The following is a 27,384-nucleotide window of genomic DNA, read 5'->3' on the forward strand; positions in this document are numbered from 1 at the left end:
TACTAAAGTAGTAAAAACTAATGTTTTAAATGCGGTGTGGTTGGTGGGAAACAGCTGGATGCCTGGCTAGCAGTGGAAGAAGATGGGAAAACAAAACAAGCAAGCTACTATTATTGACACAATCTGTGAAACAAGCTTTTGTACAGATGAAAGAAACATGGTGGAGCAATTCTGACTGGAACACTAAAACTGGAAATGCGCCTGTCGGAAAAGTGAAAGGTAAAGGTAAAAGTGGTGCAGTCATATTGTGTATTACTGATATGAAGACCTGGGAAGAAGTGAGATGAAATAGCACGGAAAAAATGCTGTCTATGGTCGAGCCTATTTTGAGGAACATGTTTTATTGGGGCCAGCAATATTAGGTTTGGATATGGACAGGCCTATCTTCAGCATTATTGAGGGGAGAAATCCAGATAGAATTCAGTAGTTGCTGCACAGACAAAAGTGTGATGCTGTTTTCCAGATTTTTTTGGTAAGTAATGAGAATCTCGCTCTTTTCAAAGACATGGTTTTGGGGCTTTTGTTTGGTTTTAGAAGAATTTTTTCCCTAAATAAGCATGGATTAAGGTGACATGGTGAAGGAAATGGCTTCAGATGAAATGGAAGGAAAAAATGGTTGTGTATAGTTAGTTTACATAGTAAGGGACTTTTTTTTTTTTTTGGAGAAAGTAAACTATTTCATCTGGAATAAAGAAGTTAAGAATAGAAAGACAGATGTGAAGGTCTGCCATGTATTCACCTCAGATGCAAAAAGCTACCTGAAGATTATATTTTAACAGAAGGAACAAAACTATGAGGGAAGGATTGGATTAATTCACCAGTTGGATGAATAACAAATTTAAAAGGGGTTCTGTAAGTTTGTTGAGAAATCAAATCGCATTATGTTGTTAAAAAAAAAAAAAAAAGACATTTCTGACCAGAAACCATAAGGGTGTAGTAATATTTCCAGAGACTAAGTACAGAGATAAGGTCTGGCTAAAAAGAAAAAGCTCTTACTCTGTCAGCCATAGAAGACAAGGACAGTAAAAAAAGTGGAGAGGATAAAGAGTTTGAAACAGGCAGGCTCAAAATCAAAGCTGATATTTTATCATCAGGACCATGGTAATCTTACATATATGCTGAACATAGAAGCAAAGCAAGGATGTGCAATGAGAATGAATGTATGGAAATTACATCCAAGGTGGAAAAAATCCTTTACAAACTTCATGTACTCAAGTCCTGGATAATTACCGGCTGAATTCGATTAGTAAAGTGATTAGACTGAGGTTGATTAGTAAAGTGATAAAAGCTCTAATGTGATCATTTCAAATTAACATCGTATACTTATCTCAAACAGAGGCTACCTATTGTACTTCTTAATGTCTTACCAAAAATTTGAGTATGAGATGGGGAGAATGAATTGTAGTTTCTAGAGATGTCTTTTCCTGCTTTCATGTGGCAATAAAGTAGTCTTTGATCATGCTATAAAATTCCATCAAAACCATCTATGCTTTTATTGTTTCCAGAGTAGATTAATGTGTATCTCTCTGCTGTGCTTTTTGACTTCAGAACTCGTTATCTATGGCAGTTCATGCCTCGGGGAAAGGATGTGTCATGTGGTGGGGGAGTAATCTCTTAAGGTTAATGTTTTTAAACGTTGCAGATGGAAGAATTTGTATATCATTTAGAGTTGTGAATTAAAGTCACCAAGTCTTATGTCTTTTGACTGCGTTGCAAATATTCTGTATTTACATAGGGGTTTTTTTATATATATATATGGTATTTATGTTGAAGGTTATTAATAAGAATGCTTGCTTGGCAGTGCTATCTTACTTATTGATTTATTGTTTTGTGATTAGAGATTAGCTGTGCAATAAGGTTAGGATTCTCATTTTCTCACCACTGTGCAACCCAAAGTTTATTTCCTCAAGTATAATTCAGAAACATAGAATTCAGCAATTTTTTTAGTAACATTTTCTATACTTCACCGGTAGGCAAAACTATCAGAGCTTATTTTTTCAACATATGAGTGCATAAACCATGTATTCTAATAACTTTTAGGTTCATTAGCATTTATTCTTTTTTAGGCAATGTGTAATATTCATATGTTCTACCTACATTTTTAGTTTTTGTTGGAACTCTGAACAGGGTACAGTATTTGTTTTGGGAAGGGAGAGAATTCTACTTCCTAGTAGTCATATTCTCCTACAACATGTCGTTTACATTAGGCTTTTCTGCTTAGGAAGTGTAGAAAGGATATGGCCACAAATTTTCTAATAAAATATGTTGCTTTTGAAAATCTGTTTTACTTTGAATTCCAGGTTTTTTCTATTTGAATAATAGAAACTAAAAAACCAAAAGCTATAACAAGAACAAAACGTTTTGATGGACTTAAAAAATTTTCTGCCTTCCATCTCCTAGTCTCCTTAAAAAATTATTTTGGAGGACATAGTTAGGATTTTCTGGCCTTGGCTTGGCTTAGAGCAATTATTATTTTTAAATTTTCCAACCGTAGTTTACTACTTTGTCTGGTCTTGTAAAATGATTACCCAAGGAATTGGACAATTTTTCAGTTTAATTTGTGTTGCAACAGCATATAGAAAAATGTGCTTCTGCATAGCATTAGAACATTTCAGCAGAAATGTTGTATAGTTCATAGTTAAGTAACCTCTGTAATTAAGTCATATTACTTTAAAGGTTTTATTTGAATCTGACTCCTCTTGTATTGCTTGGAACTGTGTAAAGGAATGTGATTTTATTAGTCTGTCCCTTTCCTTACTACAAGTACACCTCAGCCATTTTCTTGGGGTAGGTTTCTGGATAATCTCTAGGAACAGGTCTCTGGAAGTAATTTTACGAGAGAGAATGGGAATAAGATTGAATATTTTAAATATTAGTATTTAAAATTAGGCAGTTAAGTGGGGATTTAAAGCCTAAATTATTGCTGCCTGTTGTGATTTTTTTTCTTATTAAAAGAATGAAGCCGCCTAATAAATCCCATCAACATCAATAGCTGTTACATGATGCTTAGCAGTTTAAATCGCATAACTGATTATTTTCATTTTACACAACTATTATTTGCATTATTGGTACAGGTTGGGTAGCCAACAGTTGGATTTAGAAAGAGAGAGGAAGAAGCAGTCCTATCCAATTTTTCATTTTGTTTGGGAATCTCTGCATTCATTGTCCATGGTGAGAAAATTCTGAGAACCTGTCTAGTTCCTTCTAGAATCTTAGAGTTATATGCAAAACTTGGATAGATTAATCATGCGAAGGCAAGTAATTTAATATTCCTGTATTTATACCTCTAGCCTTAAATTTGCTAATTTAGCAATGACTGGCATTTGAAGAGAGTTTCTCCCTTATTTAAAAATTTATAACCATCTTTCTGGCTATAGCTACCTTTAATATTTTATTTTTCTTGCTATTGAATTTTTATTTAAATAACTTTGTAGTGGATTTTCAGAGAAAAAGTATGTGCTGAAGCTGCTGCACATTTGCTATGCAGAAGTTACCAATCTCTTTCAAAGAATTTCAGAATAAAACATTTCAACAATCCAAAGCTCCACCAAAAGGAAAAAAAAAAATCCTGAATTGAATTGTACTCCAAGTCACAATAATCTAGTCTATGTTAGAACAGTGTTTCTGAAAGCACGGTCCAGTATAATGTCTTTGTATTTCTCTCTCTTTTTAATAAGAAATTTCATGCTTAAAGCACACCGATACTATCTTAGACTGAAAAACTAGCTAAGGGATTGAAATGCATTAGGCAAGGTCACTTTAATATTTGGCACAGTTCTACTCTGCAAGTATTTGAGATTATAAATTTTATTCTTATTCCTGTTACATACACTTTGAAATTTAAATCTCTTCAAAGTTTTTTTAATTTATTATTAGCTGTAATAAAGACTTTTTACATTAATGTTTTTTACATTTTCTTACATGGTGTCATAAAAAGACTTGTAGCGTATTATGGCGTAAGCTTACTGGTGTTTAGTGTTATCTTGAATAACGTTTCTTCATTATGTCAAGAATGCCTAAAATCCTGAATGCTTTGAATTTTTTTGGGGGGTGGAGGTGATTATGTCTGAGTAAAGCCTAAATCAGAATATACTTTACAGGCACTTGCAGACCAATTTGAAGATGCAAATACGAAGGTATCTGAACGCATGAAGATTTTCTACTGTTGTCAGGTGCCTCCACACTGGGCCATACAGGTGTGTAGCAATCCCATTTCAAGCTGTACTTAAAAGTCTGTGGTTCTTATTATTTTTGATACTGCATAACTCGGAAGTCAAAAGAGCAATATGATCTTGAGTTGAACCACTGTAGAAATAAAAGACGTAACCTAACAACACACCAGTTTTTTCTGGAAAGAAATCAAGTTCTACAGTGTTTTGCTTTCAGATGTCTTGCTCTGTCCTGTACAGAAGTAATTGCTTATAGTGCTGTTCTTCTTTACTTTCCTTTTTCCTTCAATAAAAAATGGACCAAAACTTATAAGCTTCCAACATAACTCCTGTAAAAATAATCTTGCCACTGTCTTACTGTTTACTACTGTTTTACCTATGCTACTATTACTTGCACCTTTCTCATCTTTTAATGATTACTCACTTTAGGTTGTTTTCAGGAAGTGGACCACGGTCAAAGCAGCCAAATTAAGAGTCAAAAGTACACTGAAGAACTTCTTGAGCTGAGAAAGTTTTTATTTTCAAGACATGACCCTTTTTACTAGTGCTGACAGGATTTTTTTGTTTTGTTTCCAAAACCACTCTGTTTAACATGACAATAAACTCTTTGTAGAACAGAAATCTACACATTAGAGTCTTATCTGATGATGCTGTATTTTACAAACTTAAGAATACTGTTTGCATTGCATACCTCCAAAGGTGTTCATGTTGTTTATTTTAAATGGTGTTTTATTCCTTTTTGATTTCTAACCTCAATGCATGTTACTTTAACCAATCATATATTCTCCTAACATTCTCAAATGATTCCACACAACCTTTCGATGGGCGCTTGCAATAGAACCAGCAAATGTGGTTTTCACTTCCAGTTGTCAGTGGCACGTTTCAATCCAAGCCAAAGATAGAAATACTAAAATAGGGATTTATAATGGAAGATGGCTGCAGTCTTCTAGTCATAGTAAAGAAGAGGCATTGACTATATAAATTTTACCAAATTTGACTCTGAGTAAATTTAATAAAACATAAATGAGATTTAGTTCCAGACACTGGCAAATGTAGGTTTTTTCCCTAAGTGATTAATATCAAGCTAACAAATAATTACTTTGTTACAGATTTTCAGTTTGTTACAGATTTATGTCAAAGAACTGTAGCCAGTTCATAATTTTTTAACTACCAGTCTACTCCCGTATGGTGACTCTGTGGATTTGTAACAGATACTGAACTCAAGTCTATAAAGAGAGGTCCATGACATCTGCAGACTACTTCAGGGAATCCATTCAGGATCACCAAAATCACTGCAGGAGTTCATTGTGTGGGTTCTCATAGCAGTAGGTGTCTTTACGCAGAATGCTTCCATTTTTTTTTTTGCAAACCAAATTGTATATGTCACATATAGAAAATAAATTAACCTTTCTTCAAAGATGCAAACCTATACGCAGTTTTAATCTCCTTTTAAAAAATAACCAAAAGACCAAAGACAACTTTTCAAAGTCATGAAAACATACCTTGTTAGTTTTTTAATTGAAAAGATTACTCATTTTCATAAGTTCACTGAACTAATAGTTGAATTTGAAATAACAAAGACGCTGACTTATCTGTGAGGAAAACTCAACTAGGCAGTTGAACCTGAGCTCAAATCCAATACTGATTTGACTAAAAACTAACACCCTTTGTCAGTGGCTGTTTGGGACAGTGATTTCTCATGAGTTCATAACAATTATATCAGCCTTTCTTTCCATCTGTGTTTTTTCACAGGTACAGATTACTATGGCAAAGCATTGCTAGAAGAGGCTTTAATGCTCTCCTTCACCCTCTGTTTCCCACTCTCAGCCTTCCCAACATCCTGCTGCAGCTGCTCTCCAGCTGCATGGGCCATGCTCATTTAAGCAGTGGAAGTTCATCTCTGTCAATTCATTATTGCTATGTCTGTTTCCATTTTTGCATTATATTATAAACTAGTTCAAAGTAATTAAGCTACTGATACAAACAAAAGTCAAATCAAAACAATTACTGTTCTATTGATGGGGTTTTTTTAGAGGTATATACGTTGAGGCTCCAGCTTGAAGTTTCAAGAGAATAATTACATATTCTCTGTCTGATGCCAGAAATGCCTCTAACATCTTTTAAAAATATAAATAGTATTTGCTTACATGTTTTCAGTTACCTGGAATTTCTTATCTTTCCAGCGTCAGCTTGCAAGCTTACTCTTTGAGCTGGGATGCACCAGCTCTGCCTTGCAGATATTTGAGGAGCTGGAAATGTGGGAAGATGCAGTAATCTGCTATGAAAGAGCAGGGCAGCATGGAAAGGTAAGGAAAATGGTTTTCCTCTTTTCCAGCTGAGATCCTATCTTGAAAGAGGATCTGAAGTATGAAGGACTGTCTGGCTTTAGCTGTCAATTCACTAATGACACTCACTTCTACAGAGGTATCATGAGGAAAGTCTGTTTTAGGAAAAATGGACACATGACATATGGATCTGTCATAACCTGTGAATGAAAAAAAAAAAATTGGGGGTAATGACCACATGAAATACAAGTTGGTAAATAAGAAATAACTTAAGCAGCAAGAAGATTATGATAGTGATTCTTGAAAATATTCAAGGAAAATAAAGTTAACAGCTATGGATGCACAGCAAGGTGTAATGTGGGCATTTCAAGAGGACTGTAGCAGTCATTCATGATGGGGTCTTGGAGCTTTGTCTGGAGGGGATATTAGTTTTCTTTCCCACTTGATTTCAAACTCTTAACTGTAGTTTTTAAAAACAGTTTAAATAGAACAATATTGGTGCTTGATGTGATTAATTACCTAATGTTAACATATTCAAATTACAGAATCAAACATTTGAGAGAAGAAATGGCATAAGATCAAAAGGCTTTATTTTGTTAAGTCTATGTTGATGTTTGCCTGAACTTCTCCATAATTTCCTTAACACTGCTGCAGTGTGATCAGCTCCAGATGAAGACAATTTAAAGCCATCACCTAACTCTATGTATCGGTGACAGAATTGTTTAAAAATGCTGGTAGCAGGCTGTAGCAGCTCTCCTATTGTTATTATTTTGCTGTTACTATTAGATCAACAATAGGAAGATTTTAGAAAATGATACCTGGAAGCAATGGCTGCTTGTGTTTAATTTAGCTCTGTTCTCTTTCTGGTGCAATCTCTCACACAGAAAGACTGTAACAGGAACTTAACACCATCAAGCATTGTTTTCAGAATTTATATAGCTTTCAGAAATATTCACTTTCAGACAAAAATATGTTTTTTTCTTTTCTTCCCTGTTCTTTCCCTCTGTTTAGTATATGGTAGCATTAAATATACTAACACGTGTGCTTTTATGATGCCGTAAGCACAAAGGCTATGCTTAAACTAATTTAAGTTTACAGACTAGAGCGCTGTAACTTCAATTAATAGAAGTGCAGAATTTCTCATACTTAGATATTTTTTTCTAATTATCATGCACCAACACCTAGATTTTGGTCACTATAAATGGACAGATATGTTTTGCAGGCAAATTCTGTGTCACATTATGCATGCCCTGGAGATAGTATGCTAATATCCCAATCTTTTCAGTACAGTGGATAAATAGAGGTCAATATTTTCCATTTCCTGGAAATGCATTCTGTCCTAGTTACATTCACAAACTGCCCTTAGGGAGTTATGAAAATGGCACTCGGAGAATAGGACAGGATATCTGACACAGGAAACAGCTTAGAAATGCTTTCAGAATGAGGGTTTGTGCTGTGCTTTGAAAAACAGAAAATGCAATGTAAGTACTAAGTAACAGTAGTGCTGGGAAAAAAGCTAGCTTCAGATCAAAAAAGCCAGAAAATTAGAAACATTTAGCTGTACCACAAGGGGTGTGACTGTGCTCGTTATCAGAAAGCTCTCAGAACATGAGCTGTTTGTATTTACCAACGATGTTTTCATGTTTTTAAACATGGTAGTTATTCTTTTAGAAATGCACCAGAATCTACTAGAGCAATATGTTGTTCAGTGGATGTTCATGTCATTGAAGAACCTAGCATACATGTGCCCCAAAGAACAAACTATTAAATAAACTTCTGCATGTTTTTCACTCACAAATGCTTTTACATAGAAAACCTGAATTTAAATACTGAAAGATCTAATAAAACAGCCGGATATCAGCAATATCAATGTGTTTGTGAGTACTTACACATCAAAGTAATATGTTCCTTCCTCCTACTTTTGGATTATGCACTGACAAAGAAACAGAGCATGTAGATAACGGCAATGTGAAGCTCCACATTGTGCACTTGGGAAATACATAATTCACTTACGAATAACAGGGCCATGTAGCAGTACAAATTTTGCAGAGTAAGATGTCAGTGAGATATCACTGACATTCAGCAAACTTTTTTGTGCATCTTCTGTTATTAAACATGGCTCTATACTGACTTGTTTCATAATCTGAACAAAATTAGTAGAAACTGCTATCATAACATATATAGAGATAGTTGCTGTAGCTTTCTCATTCCAGTCTTTTCTTGTTGTATTCCTTTAACAGACTTGTTGCAAAAGGAGACACTAGTCTCCATGTGTGTAGTGAGAACTGGTGTTGAAAAGTGTCCATCTCCCTCCTTTTAACTGTGAGGGGGACCCAGAGATCTCGAGAGTATTATTTACATCAGACAACTTCAACCTCATTGGAAATGGATAATACACTAAAAATGGTACTATTTCCCTGCTAAAGAAAAAAGAAAGTATGAACCAGAGATGCGAATTTTCAGTTCTTCCACTTGAAGTGTGGCCTTTCTCCCTTACAGGAGCTCTAGAGCATGGTACCTGCTGACCTTTGATAAATTCAGGAGATCAACCTTTTAGCATCAGCCTGGTATTCTGTCTTAGAACACTGCTTTCAGCCCTACCCCTCTTCCATCATCTCCCCATAGTAAACAGCATGGTACACAGTCTGGTTTTAGACCAACATACCCAGCAATTCATGTTCTGCAGAGTTATTTTTCTTGTCATGATGTGACAGATAGCTCAAAACATTTGAGCAAGGAAACACAATTATGGTAATATCTCAGAAGCTCACTTTTAAATTCAGAAAATGCTTCCCAGATGCAAAGTCAAGTAGTACTGTACTGATTAGTGCATGAGATCATTCAAGAACTTGATTGATTTCCACTACATATCGTAACAGATGTAGAAGGCAGGTAAGCACTCCTTTATGTAGCTACAAAAGTGCTACAGAGAGTAGAGAGGAGTAAATGGCTTGCCCAAGGTCATGCGTAAAGTTACCGCGAAGATGAAAACTGAAGAGCTCTCCTTTTCTCTTAGTACCGCTTTCCATGCTCATCTGTTCTGCTTCTTTGTGCTACTTCTCTGGTAGCCTAGCAAATAATGTGCAAGCAGGAAAAGTGAAAGCATTTTAGGAAATACTTTGAAATAGCACAGGAATGAATTGTCAAATAATAGAATTGGTAGATCTGTGAAGAGCGAGGCTAGTAGGGTCTTTTAGGAAACATGAATGGGAACATGTGGATGGGATGGCAAGTGGAAGTTCAGGGTTGGGCAGCCAAATACAGGATGAATCTTGAACTTGGTTTCCAGAAGACTCTGTAGTGAGTAATAAAAAGGCACCACCTTTTGTTTAAACCAGAACCTTCTTTACTGATCGGGGATTTTTGTGAAGTGTTGCCTGTTTAATTCCCATACCAACCATAGTAGTCCAGAAAGCAAGATAACAGCCTAAACCTTTCTCATGTTTAAATCAACTGACTTTTGAACTGAGCATTGAATTCCATCCATTCAGCAGAAAGCAGCATTGTTATAATTACATCTGTTTCAGTCAGCAAGCATTATACAGCTTCATACAATTTTTAGTTATAAAGCATGTGAATTAATCATTAATATCTGTTTAACAGGTAAGAATAAGCCTCTAGTGGTTATATTTCTTTTATGTACATTGCATGAGGTATGGAAAATGTTTCTTGATTATATTTTTTATTAAGACAAGAGTTGTTTTTTGCAGAAGCAGGGCTCTTATCAAAGATTAAATGTGCATTTTTGAAAATAGTTCACTACAAAGTTAGGAGAAAGGAATATTTTTCTTCACAAAAAAATAAGCAATATGAGAAATCCAGTTTTAAAGTATTATCTGGTGTAGTAGAAGACAAGTGACAATTGTCTTGAAAATACAAATTTTTTTTTTGTTTGTAGTTATGATCCTTTGTATTAGCCTGTAAAGTTTTAAGTAATAAAATGGTTTGTAACATGCCAGAGAAGTGATCAGATAGCTAATCAAGTGAAGAAAGAGTCAGACTTCTGCTTATTTAATTTTCTGTTTTATCTGTGTGCTGAAATATTTATGTTGGCAATGAATTCTTGTAAGCTTAGACCAGAACATGATGTTTTTATGCTCTTAAATGTGAAATACAGTTAGTGAACGGTTGGCTTTCTAGTCTAGTGTATGATTAGTACTGGGCATTGCCACAGAATAGCAATCTGAGCTTGGGAGTGCCCTGCAGAGGAAGAGGTAAAGCAGCAGCATGCAATGCACTTTCACCTCATAGCTGCTGTTTACACAGCAACATTTCAGTCTTTTTTCTTTATCTGAAGGGAAAAAAAACCCTTACCTTTTGGTGCCTAATGTGATTACTGCAATAATAAAGCACCCGGTTTTCTCTGCTCTAGAACAAAAATCATCTTAAAGATCTATTATTAATATGTGTTCCTTTAATCTTGTCATAGTAACTGATGGAGGCAGGGAAGGGGAAGTAAACTGCTCTTTCACTAAACCCTCTGCAAGTGCAGTATTCTTGTTCGGTGAGGTTTTCTAGTGCTTTGACTAGGCTAATTCGAAATTTTAAGTAATTTTTCTTTGAACCTTCTTTGGAGAACTGTTCCATGGGCACTTATAACTTGATGGCACATGTTTTTTTTCCTAATATTCAGCCACTAATTTTCTTCTTAATGAGATTCCATTTTTGCTAGTTTAAGATCCCTTTAGAAATCTAAAAAATACATCCCTTTTTCACATCTGTGCACTTCAATTAATTTTTAGACTTTTACTGCTACTTTATTTAACAAAAGTGATAGTAAGAATGAAGTGTTAAAATTACTATGCATTAAATATTTTGAAACAAAGTAAAACAAAGTCATTTTTCTGAAGATGATTTGCAGACAGTATCAATGAATTTTACTGATTGGAGGAAGAGGAGTAAGAAACTTTGATTCTCTAGAGATCATCTGAAAAGCAATGAAAACACTCCTTACAGAAACAAGAAAAGCGGTAATAATTTAAATGCAGAGATGAACTCAGCTTTCTTTTTAGATAAACTAGCTATGATAGCAGAATGACTAGTGTTACAATGTCAAACTTTAATTCTGTGGCAGGCTGCGTTGGATCTTTCTTGGTTCAGGTGGTTCAAATAGATCTTTTTCTAATAGAAAAATTAGACTGAGCTGAACTACGTATATTACATTTTTGCAGCAGGGAACTGAGGTAAGAGTTCGGTCTGAACAACAGATCATCTGTCCAGTGTATTTATCTTTTCAGAAAGCAAGCTATCTCTTGTTTAAAAGAGAAACAATAATTTTATTGTTAGAGTGAGATAGTGACCCTGAGATAGAGAGTTTTAAAAGTTGGTTATAGCCCATAATAAATGCCTGTGAGACCCGGATTCTGTCTTCTTTTCCATGATGCTGTATATATTCTGAATAGATTTTATCTCAAACTTTTAGATAAATTTATAACCTCTGCATCTTATATAAAAGAGTAGCATTTCCAAAACCAACAGTATGAAAGTGGATGTGACTTCAGACATAATAGAATGGAAATAACTATTTTCAGAAAAGAGCAATTGAAGAAGAAGGAATTATAGTTGTTGCAAGAGTACTTATTAGTACTTATTAATACTATTAGTATTAAAAAACACAGATGATAAACTATTAGGATATCATATACCTTAATGGTGCTGATACTGCATTGCTACGAAGTAGGTGTAGGTTTGATGTCCAGGACTGATATTTGCTCTTGGAACAGAATACACACCTGAGATATATAAGAAGGAGCAAGCTGCTTCTTGTTTTAATGGGTACATTTTCCTTGGTGCATTTAACCAAAAGCTACTATATTACGTTGATGTGTTTGTGGTTTTTTTTAAAACAGTTTGGAACCAGATTCTCTCTGGACATTATCTTTGATGCTGTGTTGGATCAAGATACTGTTTCCTTACTATCCCAACTTCTTAGTTTTCAACTGATGATTGCAAGGTGTTAAAGTGGTATTTGTTCAGGCGGGCAATTAACTGAAAATAAATTATCCCATTATGTATTGATTTCTCTTTGTTCTTTAACAGGCAGAAGAAATACTCAGGCGGGAGTTAGAGAAAAAGGAAACACCAGGATTATATTGTTTGCTTGGTGATGTTCTTAAAGACCACCAGTATTATGACAAGGCCTGGGAGCTCTCCAGGCATCGCAGTGCCCGCGCCCAGCGCTCCAAAGGCCTCCTCCATCTCCGCAAGCGGGAATTCAGGGAATGCGTGGAGTGCTTTGAACGTTCAGTGCAGATCAACCCTGTGCAGGTTGGGAAATTATACACATATGGCTTTGTTTTAGTTGATGTGTTCAGTTTTGAATGGTGATACACTTTGTAAAAAGGCAATTCTGTGCACAATTGTCAAAGTAACAGCTTATTACTATTCTTAGCAAATTTTTCACCATGGAAATTTCATTTCATTTCATTTCAATTTCATTTCACTTGGAGCCTGGCTAAAAACAGTAGCACAATGAAATGAAGGTATTCAGGTCCTTGCATGCAGCTAACTCTTTGCCTGTACAGCTCTGCTATTTCAAAGAGATCAAGCCATTGAAAATTAATAATTATCATCAAATAAATCATGAACAAGTGTCAAGCAAAACAGTTAAAAGAAGAATGCTGTACAGATTTTAATGAAATTATATTTTTACTTTATCTGTTGGCTTTGAGGTACAGACTCTGATCTCTGTATTTCACAGAAATCTTTTTCAAGTGTTCTGATCTGTCCTGCTCTGGAGTCACTGAGAAGCATTGTGTTACACTTGTGATGACAGTAGCTTTTATTACAATAATGCATCAAAACTGAAACCACAGTCAAAAGAGTTCTCTTGATGGAGCTCGTTATTTTGATAGATGTTTTCCAAGCTGTTCTTTCAGTTTCTCAGCCACCATCCCAATAAAGTCCCATATAATAACCTGCAAAAGGTCTTGAGTATTTAAAACAGCTTTGTGGTTGTTTATGTATATAAATTGTGTTCTTCATAGCCATTTCGAGGTCCGTGCAAAAGTGGGATATTCCTTCTTGCCCTCCAAAGAATGCTGCCAAAGCTGCTGTTTTGAGTTCCACATAATTAGCTGGACTTCTGCTTTAGAAAAATTTTAAAGGCCTCCAGCCTTTCAAATTTTTTATCCTGAAGCTTTTTTTGTATTTCAATGATGTATTTTACTCCAGTGAATCAGAGTCCTGTTCTTATTCAAGTGAATTCCAGATAACTAATAAACACCCTTAGAATTGAAAGCAAAATGAACAAAAATGCTTCCCTTGTCTTTCAGTTCTCTTAATGACTCAGGAAATGCCAGCAAAATACGTATTACTCAGATAAGAACCTTACTGAAATCAAGAGGACTCCCAGATAATAAAGGGCTGCAGAAGATGGCCTACAGGGCTCAAAACTGAGAAATATTCTGCTGAGGTGCTTTTTTATTTTGTGCCCTATCCAAAGGAAGCTTAAAATGAAAGGCAATCCAAGAAAAATAGGCCAGTCCGTGTAGGAGAGTGAACACGTCCTCCTCTTGTTGCTCAGGAGGATCTATTTAAGATTCAGATTACTTGTTTCAAATAAATAGACTGAGCAAATGGAAAATGTGGATTGATGTATCACTGTCTTCTAAAGTCTGTCTGTATTCTGTGACTACAGAAATGAAATGTTTCCTATTCCAGGACATCTTATGGAGAAAGAGCAGAGAGGAAGGTGATTCTAGATGCAAGGACTGTCATACAAGGAAAATATTCATTAATGAATTGTTCCCAGAATTTTGAATAATTTACCAGGTAAACAAGGACTCCCTATTACAAAGAAATTCTTACTTTTTTGTGGTCATCAGAAAACTTTTTGGAGGAAGGTATTTTTAGACTGCAGCAAGTGATTCCCCAAAATACCTAATGAATAAAACCATTCTCTGTCAACCCTTTAATCTTGTGTACTCTTTGGCCAACAGGTGAAATTTAGTTGAGGTCTCGGAGGTAGGTCTTTGCAGTATGAGCTGACCACCATATTAGACTTTGGAGAATCCACAAAGGAATTAGTCTAACAGTTGAAATATATCTGAAAATCATCTTCATTAGCACTGCTGCTCACGGAATTACTTGTTCTAGTACATGCCTAGTGGATGACAGATGCATTTCTCTTGCACTTTTGCTGTGAGCACCTTGCAAGACTGGACTGAGACAATTCCAGAGATCAAAGAGCTCATGCAGTCAGTTCTTCAGGGGTGAAAGTTTGCGTAACAAGACTTACAGCTTGTTAAATTACAGCTTTGTTAGTCCTTGTGATGAACAGTGTATGGTTCTCTATATCCAGTTGCTTCACATTTGAATTTTCCAGAAATAAGTGTGTTCATAGCACCTTTTTGGTGCCCACACCATTCTCTACCATGTGACAGTCTGCAAGAAAAGAATAACCCTCTTTTGTGCTAGACTATTTGGCTTATAACTTTTCAGGCTAATTTTCTTGGCTGTGAAGCAAGACAAGTGATCTCTCTCCAATCTGGGAAAACAGTCACGCTTTAGAAGTCAGCTTGCCATCAAATACATCTGGAATTTAAAATTTTGGACAATGCAATGAGAGTCTTGTTCTCAACAACTCGCCTTCTCATTCATCTTGTATTGGTAAAAGTAACTTAAACAAGTTTGAGTTGAGCAAGAGTTTGTCATTGGAAATGATTATAAAAATCTCTATACTTACTTAAAACCACAGTACATTCTGTCAGTGTGTTGTGTTTGAAAGAAAATTAATTATAAGGGAGATCAATGATGCCAAAAAATGAGCAACTAAAAAGGTACTCAGCTAGGGTTTTGCTCAACTAGAGCTCTTAAAATTTTATTGTAATTACTAACTCCAAAGGCTACTTTTGCTCTACAGGATATAGACTGTTTCTGAATTAACCCTGCTGTACTCCTAAGAGTCTTGTACTGAACAGTTTACTGTATTCTGAAAAAAACCTCTATGTATTTGTCACATGCAAATAATAGAAATTGCTTTTAAAATGCAAAAAAATTTTCTTCAAATATATGATTTGGGTTTTTTTTCTTTTTAAGTATTCAGCTACACTGTAATTAGGTTATTTTGGAACAATATTCCCACTAATATGAGAGAATTGTTTAGACTTTCTTAAAGCCTTTCATAATCACTTAGACTTCTTAAAGACTTGCCTGGAAATTCCTGATGGCAAGTTTTAACAAAGAGCTCCAGCCTAAATTATCTTCCTTTGCTGGTCACTGTCTTTAGTTTTGAGAATGATAAAAATTTACAGCTCATTTTCATGTGCTTTTCCAATCAGTAGTGACATTTGAACTTCTAGCCAGTGCACTGTTTTTTTATTTCCAAAAAATAACTTTAACCTAGTTCCACAAGCCTTAAAAATAGTCTTTTTTGAACTTTGGATGAAGTTTTCCTTATGCTACTTTTCAGTCAGTCACTTTGCTCAGAGCAGTTGTTACATCAGCCAGCGGGATCAGCAGATTTTGTGCCCTCCCCAATAAAAAGGGAACTCTTACCATTCTTTCCATACAAAAGTCCATTCTTTAAAATTGTATCCTAAATGTATTATTAGAGAGTCACTGTCCTCCTTATATTGTGGAAGAAGGTCATGCTCCCTTTCCAGATATCTAAGGGATGATAAAATACTATTTCATTGCTATAGTAGATGATGTTTTTTTGGTTGGTTGGTTTTGGTTTGTTTTGGTTTTTTTACACAGCTACTGCTTTTTTTCATTTAACCTGTCAAACTTGTTCATTTCTAGCTTTCTTATTTGTCTAGCACACCAGATTTTCAAGTACATCCTCTTATTCTTAATAATCTGCTTTATTTTGTTTTTAACTGTTACGATTTTCTAGTCGTCTTAGAGCCTTTTTGAATGACAATATGCAGTTGCTTCAAGCCTTGAAATATCTTGTCTTTAAATGTTTCGGGTCTTCTTCAGACCTTTACTCTTTTAGCTGCCCCTTTTAGTTTTTAACATTGCTTTTCCATTTTAAGTAGCTCTTAAATTAAAGTCCTTAGTATTAAATGAGTTGCCTCTGTTCTTGCAGGACTAGTGAATCTAGATACATTACAAAGTATCTTTTATATGGTATAATTTTAAACCTGGTCATTCATACTTGTCAGGATCAAGATAAGTACTGTCTTCTGACTAGCGGCTTCATATCTAAAAAAATTAGCCTTGGAATTGCATCCACTATGATATTTAATAAACTGTGTGGAATAATTGAAATCTCCCTGTATCTTCTGGGATTTCTACTTTGACAGCCTTCTGATATCCCCCAGTATGTTACCTTCTCCATTTTAGTGAAGTATTGAGATACAGTCTTTATACTGCTTTTTTACTGAGGCCTGAAATTTTAATCTATACCAGTTCTGTTGTTCATTTACATAGTTAATTTTCTATATGATTGATGCTGAATTTTTCTTTAACGTATAGCAATATTCTTCCCTCCGCATGACCTATTCCATTTTCTGTATACTTTTTGCCTCCATATTGTAGCATCTCAGCTCCTTGACTTAATTCCCACCCCAGAGACTTTTCATTTTGGTCTTCTTGTCTGCTAAAGGATCCCTTTTGGACACCTTTCCCAAACTTCTCCCTTATATCCAGTTCTCACATTTTTTCCATTAAGTCAAAACCTTCATACATAGTTACTGCTAGGCAAAATAGCTTGTTTCAAATTACTAAGAAAAGAAAATTATTTACCATTCTTTGCAGTCAGTGTATGATTTTTACTAGGTACCTGCTCATATAGCTTTTTTCGATGGAAGTAAAGAATCATTGTACTTTTTCCTTGTGTTGTAACTTTTCCTTGATAAAGGAGTTGACAAGCTTAAGCATTGGTAAACCTAGTCCTGAGAGCTGTAGCTGCTCACCATCAGCCTCAAAAAATTAAAATGGTAGAAGTTCTAGTCAGTCAGATTCTGGAAGCACAAGCTCAGAAGTGAGATTGTGCTGCTGTTACTCATTAGAATTATAAAAAAATGAAATTATTTTTTTCTCACCATTTGCAGAAGCACTGTTTAACTTGTATCCTGGGATATACAGTTGGATCTAGCCTTCAGTTTCATACTTGGTTGGTCCCCGTCTCTACCACTGCTTTTCATGTCCAGAAAGTTATTGATCTAGAAAGAAGAGGGAGTTAATGAGGTAGCAGCCATGTGGGAGTGCTGGACTTCTGGAAACTTGATGGATAAAAGAGGCTTAAAAAAAAGAGATTAAATGTTTATTTCATATTAATTTTGCCATCTGGGATTTGGGAAACCTTTTTTCCTTGTGCGCAGTTTCTTCTTTGAATGATGAGTTTAAAGTTCATGAAAGGTGACAGGCTGGCAGTGCTGAAAAGTAGATTTTCATTTTTGCCCAGGCCAGATGCAACTGGCAGTTCTTTCTTGACCTACTAATTCATCCATATGCTCTGAGGATCGGCCATCCAATGTACACCTCCAAATGCAAAAGGAAATCTTCATTGGAAAAGGAATTTTAAAGGAATTTTAAAGGAATCTGCAGGGTATTTCGCCCCTTGAGCTGGAAGATGGGGATGGAGAGCACAATAACCTGCCCATAATCCAGGAGGAAGCAGTTAAGGACATGTTAAGCCACCTGGACGCCCACAAGTCTATGGGGCCTGATGGGATCGACCCAAGACTACTGAGAGAGCTGGCGGAGGAGCTTGCCAAGCCACTCTCCATCCTTTATCAACAGCCCTGGTTAACAGGGGAGGTTCCAGATGACTGGAGGCTTGCCAATGTGATGCCCATCTACAAGAAAGGCTGGAAGGAGGATCCTGGGAACTACATGCCTGTCAGCTTGACCTCCGTACTGGGGAAGATCATGGGGCGGTTCATCTTGAGGGTGCTCACAGGGCATATGAAGGACAACCAAGGGATCAGGCCCAGCCAGCATGGGTTCATGAAAGGCAGGTCCTGCTTGACCAACCTGATCTCCTTCCATGACCAGGTGACCCGCCTAGTGGATGAGGGAAAGGCTGTGGATGTTGTTTACCTGGACTTTAGTAAAGCCTTTGGCAGCGTCTCCCACAGCATTCTCCTGGAGAAACTGGTGGCTCGTGGCTTAGACATGTTTACTCTTCGCTGGGTGAGGAACTGGCTGGATGGCCGAGCCCAGAGAGTTGTGGTGAACGGCGTTAAATCCGGCTGGCGGCCGGTCACAAGTGGTGTTCCCCAGGGTTCGGTTCTGGGACCGGTCTTGTTCAATATCTTTGTCGATGATCTGGATGAGGGAATTGAGTGCTCCCTCAGTAAGTTTGCAGATGACACCAAGTTGGGTGGAAGTGTTGATCTGCTGAGGGTAGGAGGGCTCTGCAGAGGGATCTGGACAGGCTGGATCGATGGGCAGAGGTCAACTGTATGAGGTTTAATAAGGCCAAGTGCCGGGTCCTGCATTTTGGTCACAACAACCCCATGCAACGCTCCAGGCTTGGGGAAGAATGGCTGGAGAGTTGCCCAGCAGAAAGGGACCTGGGGGTGCTGGTTGACAGCCGGCTGAATATGAGCCGGCAGTGTGCCCAGGTGGCCAAGAAGGCCAACAGCGTCCTGGCCTGTATCAGAAATAGTGTGGCCAGCAGGAGTAGGGAAGTGATCGTGCCCCTGTACTCGGCACTGGTGAGGCCGCAGCTTGAATCCTGTGTTCGGTTTTGGGCCCCTCACTACAAGAAGGACGTTGAGGTGCTGGAGTGTGTCCAAAGAAGGGCAACAAAGCTGGTGAGGGGTCTGGAGCACAAGTCTTATGAGGAGCGGCTGAGAGAACTGGACTTGTTTAGCCTGGAGAAGAGGAGGCTGAGGGGAGACTTTATCGCTCTCTACAACTACCTGTGAGGTGTGTGATGGTCTCTTCTCCCAAGTAACTAGTGATAGGACGAGAGGAAATGGCCTCAAGTTGCGCCAGGGGAGGTTTAGACTGAGTATTAGGAAAAATTTCTTTACCGAGAGGGTGGTTAAGCATTGAACAGGCTGCCCAGGGAGGTGGTGGAGTCACCATCTCTGGAAGTATTCAAAAAACGTGTGGGTGTGGCACTTCAGGACATGGTTTAGGGGACATGGTGGCGCTGAATTAATGGTTGGACTTGATGATCTTGAAGGTCCTTTCCAACCTTAGTGATTCTGTGATTCTGTGATTGCCAAGCTTGTTCAGTTCTTTTCTTGGTATCATGAAGACTGCACACCAGGGTGCTGGATGTGACAGGGATGAATGTCATAAATTTGTATGCTGGGATCTAAGTTTTGAAGCAGATTAACTACAAACTCTATCGCAGGTAAATCAGGTTAATCCAGTTGTAGCAGACATCTTGTTACTGATTTTAAGTTGAGTCTCAAAGACAGAAAAATGAGTCTGGTCTGGAGAGAACTTCAAAAATATCTGCTACAGAGTTTGCAATTAATCAATAGAGATGGAAACTCCTTGCGTGTGAACCAACAGCTTTATCCTCAGCCCTGTAAAATCCCTGGTTTGCAAGTGTTTCTTAAGGTAACATTTTTGTGTTTAAATAGCTATTATGGTCTCCTACGAAGAACCTGAGTTATCAGAATTGTTTGCTTCAAGACGAGTACCCAAACACAAGAGGATATAAAGATTAATCAGACATCTTGAAAAGTAATATGTTGTTATGCAGTATAAATTAATGTAACCTGTTTTTCCATCTTCCTCTTCCGAACCTTTTTCCCTCTTTCAAAAAATTCTCCAAGAAAACCCATTTATATTTCTTACCTTGGCATTTAGAATGGAGAAACAGTTGAGCTTGTTGCAGTAGGTAGTATTACCTGGAATGATTTTGCAGCATATTATAAAATGTTCTGTTTGATTTTGACTGCATGCATTTAAGCAGCAAAATGCTGTCAGAAAATGTTCTGTGAATGTAAAAGTAGTACTAAAAGGTAGTACTGCTTAACTTGCTACTCTTTGAGAATTAACCATGTGGCAAATCAGGAACCTGCTATTGAAGAGCTATGAGAATAGCTGTAATTTATACCTATATCTGACATTATTTGAATCTGTATGGATGAGAGGTATTTGATTATAACAACTGAAGACTTACAATGCAAGATTATTGCTGGTACAGTTCTGTTCTCTACATGAGGCATTATTTAAGGACATTTCTATCTCCAAACATTGCATTATAAACTAGAGAAGATTGATATTCTTTCAAGTAGAAAGAGCTATAATTTTGAAGTGTTCATGTTCAGTCATTAGAAATGTTTCTTGTAAAAATGTTATTTCCGTGAAATACATTTCCTAGTATTTACCATTTGACCTAACTGCAATACTATCAAGTGAATGTGGATTTTTCACAAGGTAAAGCAAAATATACAAACCTCTAAATAGCTATCACTTTCTTCTCTAAATGAAGATGCACTGTTAAAGAGCACTTCACATATGGTGAAGTGGTCTTTATATAGTCAACACTACTGTTTATCCATATGTATTAAAACTATGAACGTAAAGTTTTCCTATTTCTGCATACCGGGTATTATTTATTCCAATGCAATACTATTATGATCGCTGAAAATCAGGTAAAATCAACAAGAGTGGTGTGTGTTTGAGCACCCAAGCAAAATTATTTCTTTTCTGCAGAAATGTGTGTGTGTATATATATGTAATCATCCAATTTTTGTCTCCAGCTAGGTGTATGGTTTTCCTTGGGCTGCGCATACATTGCTTTAGAAGGCTACGAAGGTGCTGCCAAAGCATTTCAGCGCTGTGTGACTTTGGAACCAGATGTATGTACTTTTCAACAAGCTATTCAGATGGCTTATCTAATAGCAACGAGGATGTTTTCATTATAAACAAGCAAAGCAATAATGAAAAACTTCTTTAAACCTTAGCCCTTTGAATAAATTAAACTTGTGCATGAAGGATATCTTTTTGTCATAAGGCATCATAAAAATACTTGCCCAATACTTAACTTCATCCAAGTATGTGCGTGTGAATGTTAAAATATGTTTGAGCAGAAATTCCTTCATGCTTGCATAAATTGCTAAAACAGAGAAAAGGGAATGAGTAGTCTGTGAGGAGTGCTAAAGAGAGAGATAAAACCAAAAAAATAAATTACAATACTTAGTTCTCTAAGTAGTCAAATTCTCCTGAAAAAATAGTCAAATAAGTGATTGTATGACAGGTAAATTTGCAACTGTGTAGTTCATGAGCACAGGGAGAATGGAGTCTGTTAGCCAGTTTTTCAGGATTCATGGGGCAAGCGTGAGTACGGTATTGCCATTTGAGTGTGAGTGTGCATTGAGATAGCAGAGGCACCAGCTGGATTACCTCTCGGGAATGTACTGGCAATACTTTTCTCAAAAGGCTGGCATGTTGCTAGCTTAGAGTTAATGCCACCTAATTGATAGAAACTATTATTCATTCTTTTTGCTTGGGGAAATGAATGAGAGAGAAATGAAAAGTACGAAGTATTCTTTTTGTCTTTATTAAGAAAATAAAATAACTTGAAAAAAATATACATATAGACAACCCTGTATTTAACTAGATTTTTTACTTCATATATTGATTTTTTTTTTTTTTTGTATCAATACAGTTGATTTACTTCTAAGTAGGTACTAAAACTTTCACTTATCTGTCTGGGGCCTGTAATTGATTGTATTCATATGAACAAGCCAGCTGAATTCTCAGTGGCTTAAGTGGTATTTCTTTTGTGAGTGCTGGGCTGGCTCTTAGTTATGGAGGAGAAACCTATCTTTATACAATGATGTGCAGCAATGTAATGACCGTTTTAATGAATTAAGCCTCAAAAATGTTTCCCAACATGATTTAAATGCTCCTGAAGCCCGAGGATAGCCTTCAGTACCAGAGTAAATTTCATAGCAGTACCCAGGTTCTGTTCTTCAGATTTATACTAGGTGTCACTTCGCTGAATTCAGTGGTGAGGCTTCAAATTTGCATCCGTGTTAGGGCGATGGGTACGAGGAATCATCTCTCTACATGGCTCTGCTGGTTTTACCAGAGGAAGGATTGTCTGTACACTCCATAATCCTTTTCAGCTAAACAGTTGATAAGCACTGTTGGAACTAACCCTGTTAGTTTTGCCTTAGGTGCATTAGGGGACATTCAGATAATTTTTTCCACTAACAGAGCAGTGCAGGTAAGTAGCTTCCAGCTAGTGAGAAGTGATGAGCTGCTGGCAGCACCAACCACTCAGCCATCCCAGCTAGATCCAGAAGAGGATGTCTGTTTACAGTTTAAACTGAAAGCAAGAGCTGACTTACATAACTGATTGTTGCTGTAGTCAGTAATATTTATTTATGTATTTGTTTTAATATAATATTCTCTATTTCAATGTAATATTTTGACTGCCTTGTAGAAAATATTTGTTAATATGTGTAATTAGCAAAATCAATGATATTTCACAGTAGTTTTATTCACATATTTTTGTCAGCTAAGTGTAATATCAGTGAATAATTTTTTTTTAACTTCTCCTTTTATCACTACAGAATGCTGAGGCCTGGAACAATTTATCAACTGCTTATATCAGGTTAAAACAGAAGTAAGTACTTCAAAAGGATTAGAAGACACTGCATCCAAAATAAATAATTGGGATTTCCTTTTTTTGACATTGAGGTTTTTATTCTTATATGTTTTGTAATTCTTACCTCTTCAGTTCTCTCCCATGTTGGATCATTAATAACTTACTTGATTTTGCAGGAAATAGTTTCATAAGCTTTATAAAAGTAGCAGTCTCTCACCCTACACTTTTTCTTTCTTGTTAAAAGCATTTATGATGTAGTAAGTACAACCAGTGCAAAACATTCATATTAAAGTTGGAAACTAATTTGACTATGAAGTTAAAAAGATTATTTCCATTTCAAGCAAACTATATATTCAGACCTACATCAATTCATACTACATTAATCTCAGTAGATTTAAGGGGAAAACAGGCAGTTTATTTTTAATATTATGAAAGCAAATGGAGATCTACACACATAATAGCTCGCTTGTTCTTTTCCCTCCCAATAAACCAATAAACTCCACAAGCTTTGTGTATTCTGAATTTCCTCCAGAAAAATTGTGATGAAAACAGACTCTACTCTTTGGTTTACCAGAAAAATTGCTCTGGGTTTTGGCCAGGAGGCCTGTGAAATTTAGATCTCATATTTCTCAGAAAAAACTGGGACTGGCCCTCTGTCCTTTGGGTGAAAGATTCCTGCTTTCCAAGACAGGATGATGCACTGGTACTGCCTACTGTTTCCTGTTTGGATATGAATTGGTTTAACTGTTGCCCTGGTTAAGGATACTCCATCATTATATGATTTATTAAATACATAGAGGATTTGTTTTGAGAACCTAGAGGACTTTATTAGCATAGCAAGAGTGACAATTTGAGGAATATGATTTTCATCCCATCCCTCTGGTATCTTTTCTACATTTCACAGTTCCATCTGTTTGGTATCTGCCCTCCTGATAACTTACTAACTTTTTTGAGAACATGAGAGAGATTATACAGGCTAATCCTACAGATGTTGAAGAGCAATTTCAGAAACACCTTACTCTAGGGGTTTCTAGTTTCACAAATCCCTTATTAGGACTCTTAACAGCAGAGCAGACCCAGCTGTTAGTGTATTTACTCAGCAGCACCGTGTATATCAGAAGAAAGAGAAAAGGGGAGTGAACATGGGAAAATCCTGCCTTGGGCTATTCTGCTGTAGCTATGCCCAATGACCTGTTTTCCTTCAATAATTCTGCTCTATCAGTCAGCAAGCTTAGTGTGTATTTGGTAACTATTTTTATACTGTGGTCTTAGATTGGCAGGTCTTTACGTTTTTTCCCTGACCCAGCCATTCCAAACCTTTAATGGCCTGATCCACTAGTTAGATATTCCCTTTTTCTGGCTGGGATATAGACACTCTCCTGGATCCTCTTTTTAAAACTCAACCAACAATTTCTTTGAAGTATCTTTCTTTAGAGACAGCACTTTTAGCAACTCAACCAATAGAGCAAGTGAACTGCAAATTTTGATAACAAGCCACCTTTATATGCTCTTTGTTAAGAAGAGATTTATTGTCATACCTCCACAAAGAAGACTTTTATGGAACTGGGAAAACTCTGTTTCAAGGTTTCATTTAAAGGAATTTATTCCTTTGGCGGGGGGGGGTGGGGGGTGGGTCTGTTTCTACAAATCATGACTGTCTAGCTGAGAGTAAGCTTCAACCTCTTGAAGTCCTAAGAACCTACCCTATCATTCTGATTCTCTAGCAGTGCTTTTTTTTAAGGTCTCAAATTTATTGAAACTTTTGGCAGTACATTGAAAATGTTGAACAGTAGGTACCCAGACCTTACGAACGTACATTTCAGATAGCATTAAGACCTGTTACTCCTTCTGCCTCCGCTCTGGCAGCACTGGTTTCATGTTTGGCAGGAAGTCATACCTCTGTAAAGTGTAGGTCAGCTGCTTTCAGCCCACGTTCTTGATTTGGCCGAATTATCATATGTTCCTTACCAGAAAATGCCATTACTTCTCTCCTTGAGTAAGGGCATGGCAAAGAGTTGCCTGCAGTGGATCCACATGAAAAAATACAGATGCTTCCTGACTTGACAGTGACTTCATAGGAATTATTCTGTCCACCTTTACTCCACAACACTTTATCCTGCCACTGTGAGATGGTTCACTGGGCAGCACCTTTGGTGAAGGACCCTAATAGTGTTTGGGGCCACTCTGACACATTTGTACTGAGCAGCGTAGCATCAGGGAACAGAGAATGTAAGTACAGCTTCCAGCTGACATACGAAAAAAATTACTGAAAATGCTGGGCTTCTCTGCAATGGATATGCATGTTTACCATGTGCAAATGTTTAAAATAAATCACAAAAAGCTATTATTGTTAAGTAACCTTCCTTTGTGTGATGAGTCAATATCATTCTGCATCTTCCATGAACTCAGTTATGAAAAATACACTCAGTTGTGAGGTTGGGTTTTTAATTTTTTAATGTGTGTTACAACTGCAGCATGAGTAAGATTGTTTTCTCATGGTTCCAATTAAAAATTCAGAAAAGAAAATATTGACATAGGTGGCACAATTATAATGAATTTTTGTCAAAATGTAATTATGAGAGCTAACACAGAGATTACCTACTTCAGAGTCTGCAGAGCATACTGTGGAGTGAACTGACAGAAAGTAATTGGCAAGAGAGATTAAGGAACTATCAATATTGTAAATTATGAACCATAACTTGTACATTGCACTGTCTTCTAAACATTTTTTTAGCTAAGTAGCTTTTTAGTTGATACAATTCCAACTGATTTTAATACAGAAATCTTCTATATTAAATCTTTAATGTAGAATCTTCTTTTCTATTCTCCTTTTTTATTATTGATTAGAATCAAAGCATTTCGAACCCTCCAAGAAGCTCTCAAATGCAACTATGAGCACTGGCAAATATGGGAGAACTATCTTCTTACCAGTACAGATGTTGGAGAGTTTTCAGAAGCAATTAAAGCTTATCATCGGCTCATGGACTTAAGAGAAAACTACAAGGATACACAGGTGGGGAAGTTTTCATGTTAAGTCGTCGTATATGTTCATTGATTTTTCTTGTGAGACAGAGAGAGATTTCTGCTGATAATGGTATCAGTAATGATAGTACACATACCAAACCACTACAGTAAGGCTTGCCTACTCTTTTTTTTTTTTGAGATGGACTGTAAGACTAAGTATTTAAAATAAAAACGGACAAAAAGGAAAGCCTTTGCATCCCCATTCCCTTCGATTTAGTGGAAGAACAAATATGAGCCTTGCAGATTTAAGATCTATTCTTAAATAAAACATAGTGCATAACCCCATCTTTCCATACTGTTCCTGCATATCTTAGTATCAGAAATAATATACATTATTTCATTTAAAGAAAGGTAAGCTTTTCCTATGTGTTTGAAAACTCCACAAATAAGCCTTTGAAAGTGAATTACGTTTTGTAGATTGAACACATTACAGTCAGAACATTGATTCTTAATAATTTGGAACAAAGAAAAATAAGGGAGGTATTTTGCTCATCTTTCACTGTAGTTCAGTTAATTTCTGTGTTTGTAAATGTATGCTCTGGGTAAAATCCAGAGAGCCTACTTTAACAGCTTCAGCTGAGATGTTTCCTTGCCTAAAACCAGGTCCTGACCTAAGCAGGGCTCTGTATACTCAATGAAAATAGCAAGGTGAATCTGAAAGGTGAGCCAAAGAATCCTTTAAGCAGAATAGTGAAACACCTTCCAAAAGCCTTTGCAAGATTAATGGATCTCATTGAACAGCTTATGAGCTCTTAGGGAATTTGTGTATAGTACTAGGATAAGAGGATCCAGCTGCTGCTGGTCATTGATCCCAGGAGCATGTTTCTTTTCTTATCCTATAAAATGATTAAAAGTAGCTTTCCTGGATCTTGGGTGTTTGAGTCCAGAGATGAGGAGAGAGAACAGGTAGAAATAATTATGGTTGTGGAAACTTCTTATTTGTTCATGAAGGGGAGGGATGTTAAAAACTTTTTTTCGGGTTACTTTTGAATAACAAATTGTGAGTACGGTACTTACTACTATAAAGTCAGCCATGCACAGGATAACATCCTGTACGAATAAAATCTTTTGGGGTTGATGTGGCTTAACATTAAAAGGTCTCAAACTCTTTTTGTACTAAAAAGCATCTGTGGAAAATAGGTAAAGATTACTGTGTTTCACAGCTACAGCATTGTGGTACTGGTTGGGCCTGTGTGTTTATACATGGAACATCTTGCAGATGGTTGGCCTTTTTTAGTGATTTTTTTTTCATTTCGGTTCTTAATTTAAGTAACATTTTTAGGGGTGGTCTACTGTATTATTTTAGTCACATTGACAGCTAACTAGGAGTAGAACTTTCTATGTGTATTTGTCCATTTTAGATATTTTGAGATGATACAGACTCCTATTAGTATGTTTTGTCAAACTTTTTATGTAGGATATTTTA

At 36.5% G+C, this 27,384-nt stretch overlaps 1 protein-coding gene across 1 annotated transcript in view; it reads left to right on the forward strand.

Moving 5' to 3' along the window:
- TTC27 (tetratricopeptide repeat domain 27) overlaps window positions 1-27,384 on the forward strand; it is a gene marked incomplete at both ends in the record, with an annotated part of 167,242 nt that overhangs the window by 127,304 nt on the left and 12,554 nt on the right. The window contains 6 exons of the mRNA XM_081998456.1: window positions 4,101-4,196; window positions 6,353-6,475; window positions 12,494-12,721; window positions 21,079-21,177; window positions 22,900-22,952; window positions 25,782-25,947. Coding sequence (XP_081854582.1) covers window positions 4,101-4,196; window positions 6,353-6,475; window positions 12,494-12,721; window positions 21,079-21,177; window positions 22,900-22,952; window positions 25,782-25,947 — 765 coding nt within the window. The remainder of the gene's footprint in view (window positions 1-4,100; window positions 4,197-6,352; window positions 6,476-12,493; window positions 12,722-21,078; window positions 21,178-22,899; window positions 22,953-25,781; window positions 25,948-27,384) is intronic.

The sequence above is a fragment of the Phaethon aethereus genome, assembly GCF_964289735.1.
Source record: "Phaethon aethereus genome assembly, chromosome: 3".
Lineage (NCBI taxonomy): Eukaryota > Metazoa > Chordata > Aves > Phaethontiformes > Phaethontidae > Phaethon > Phaethon aethereus.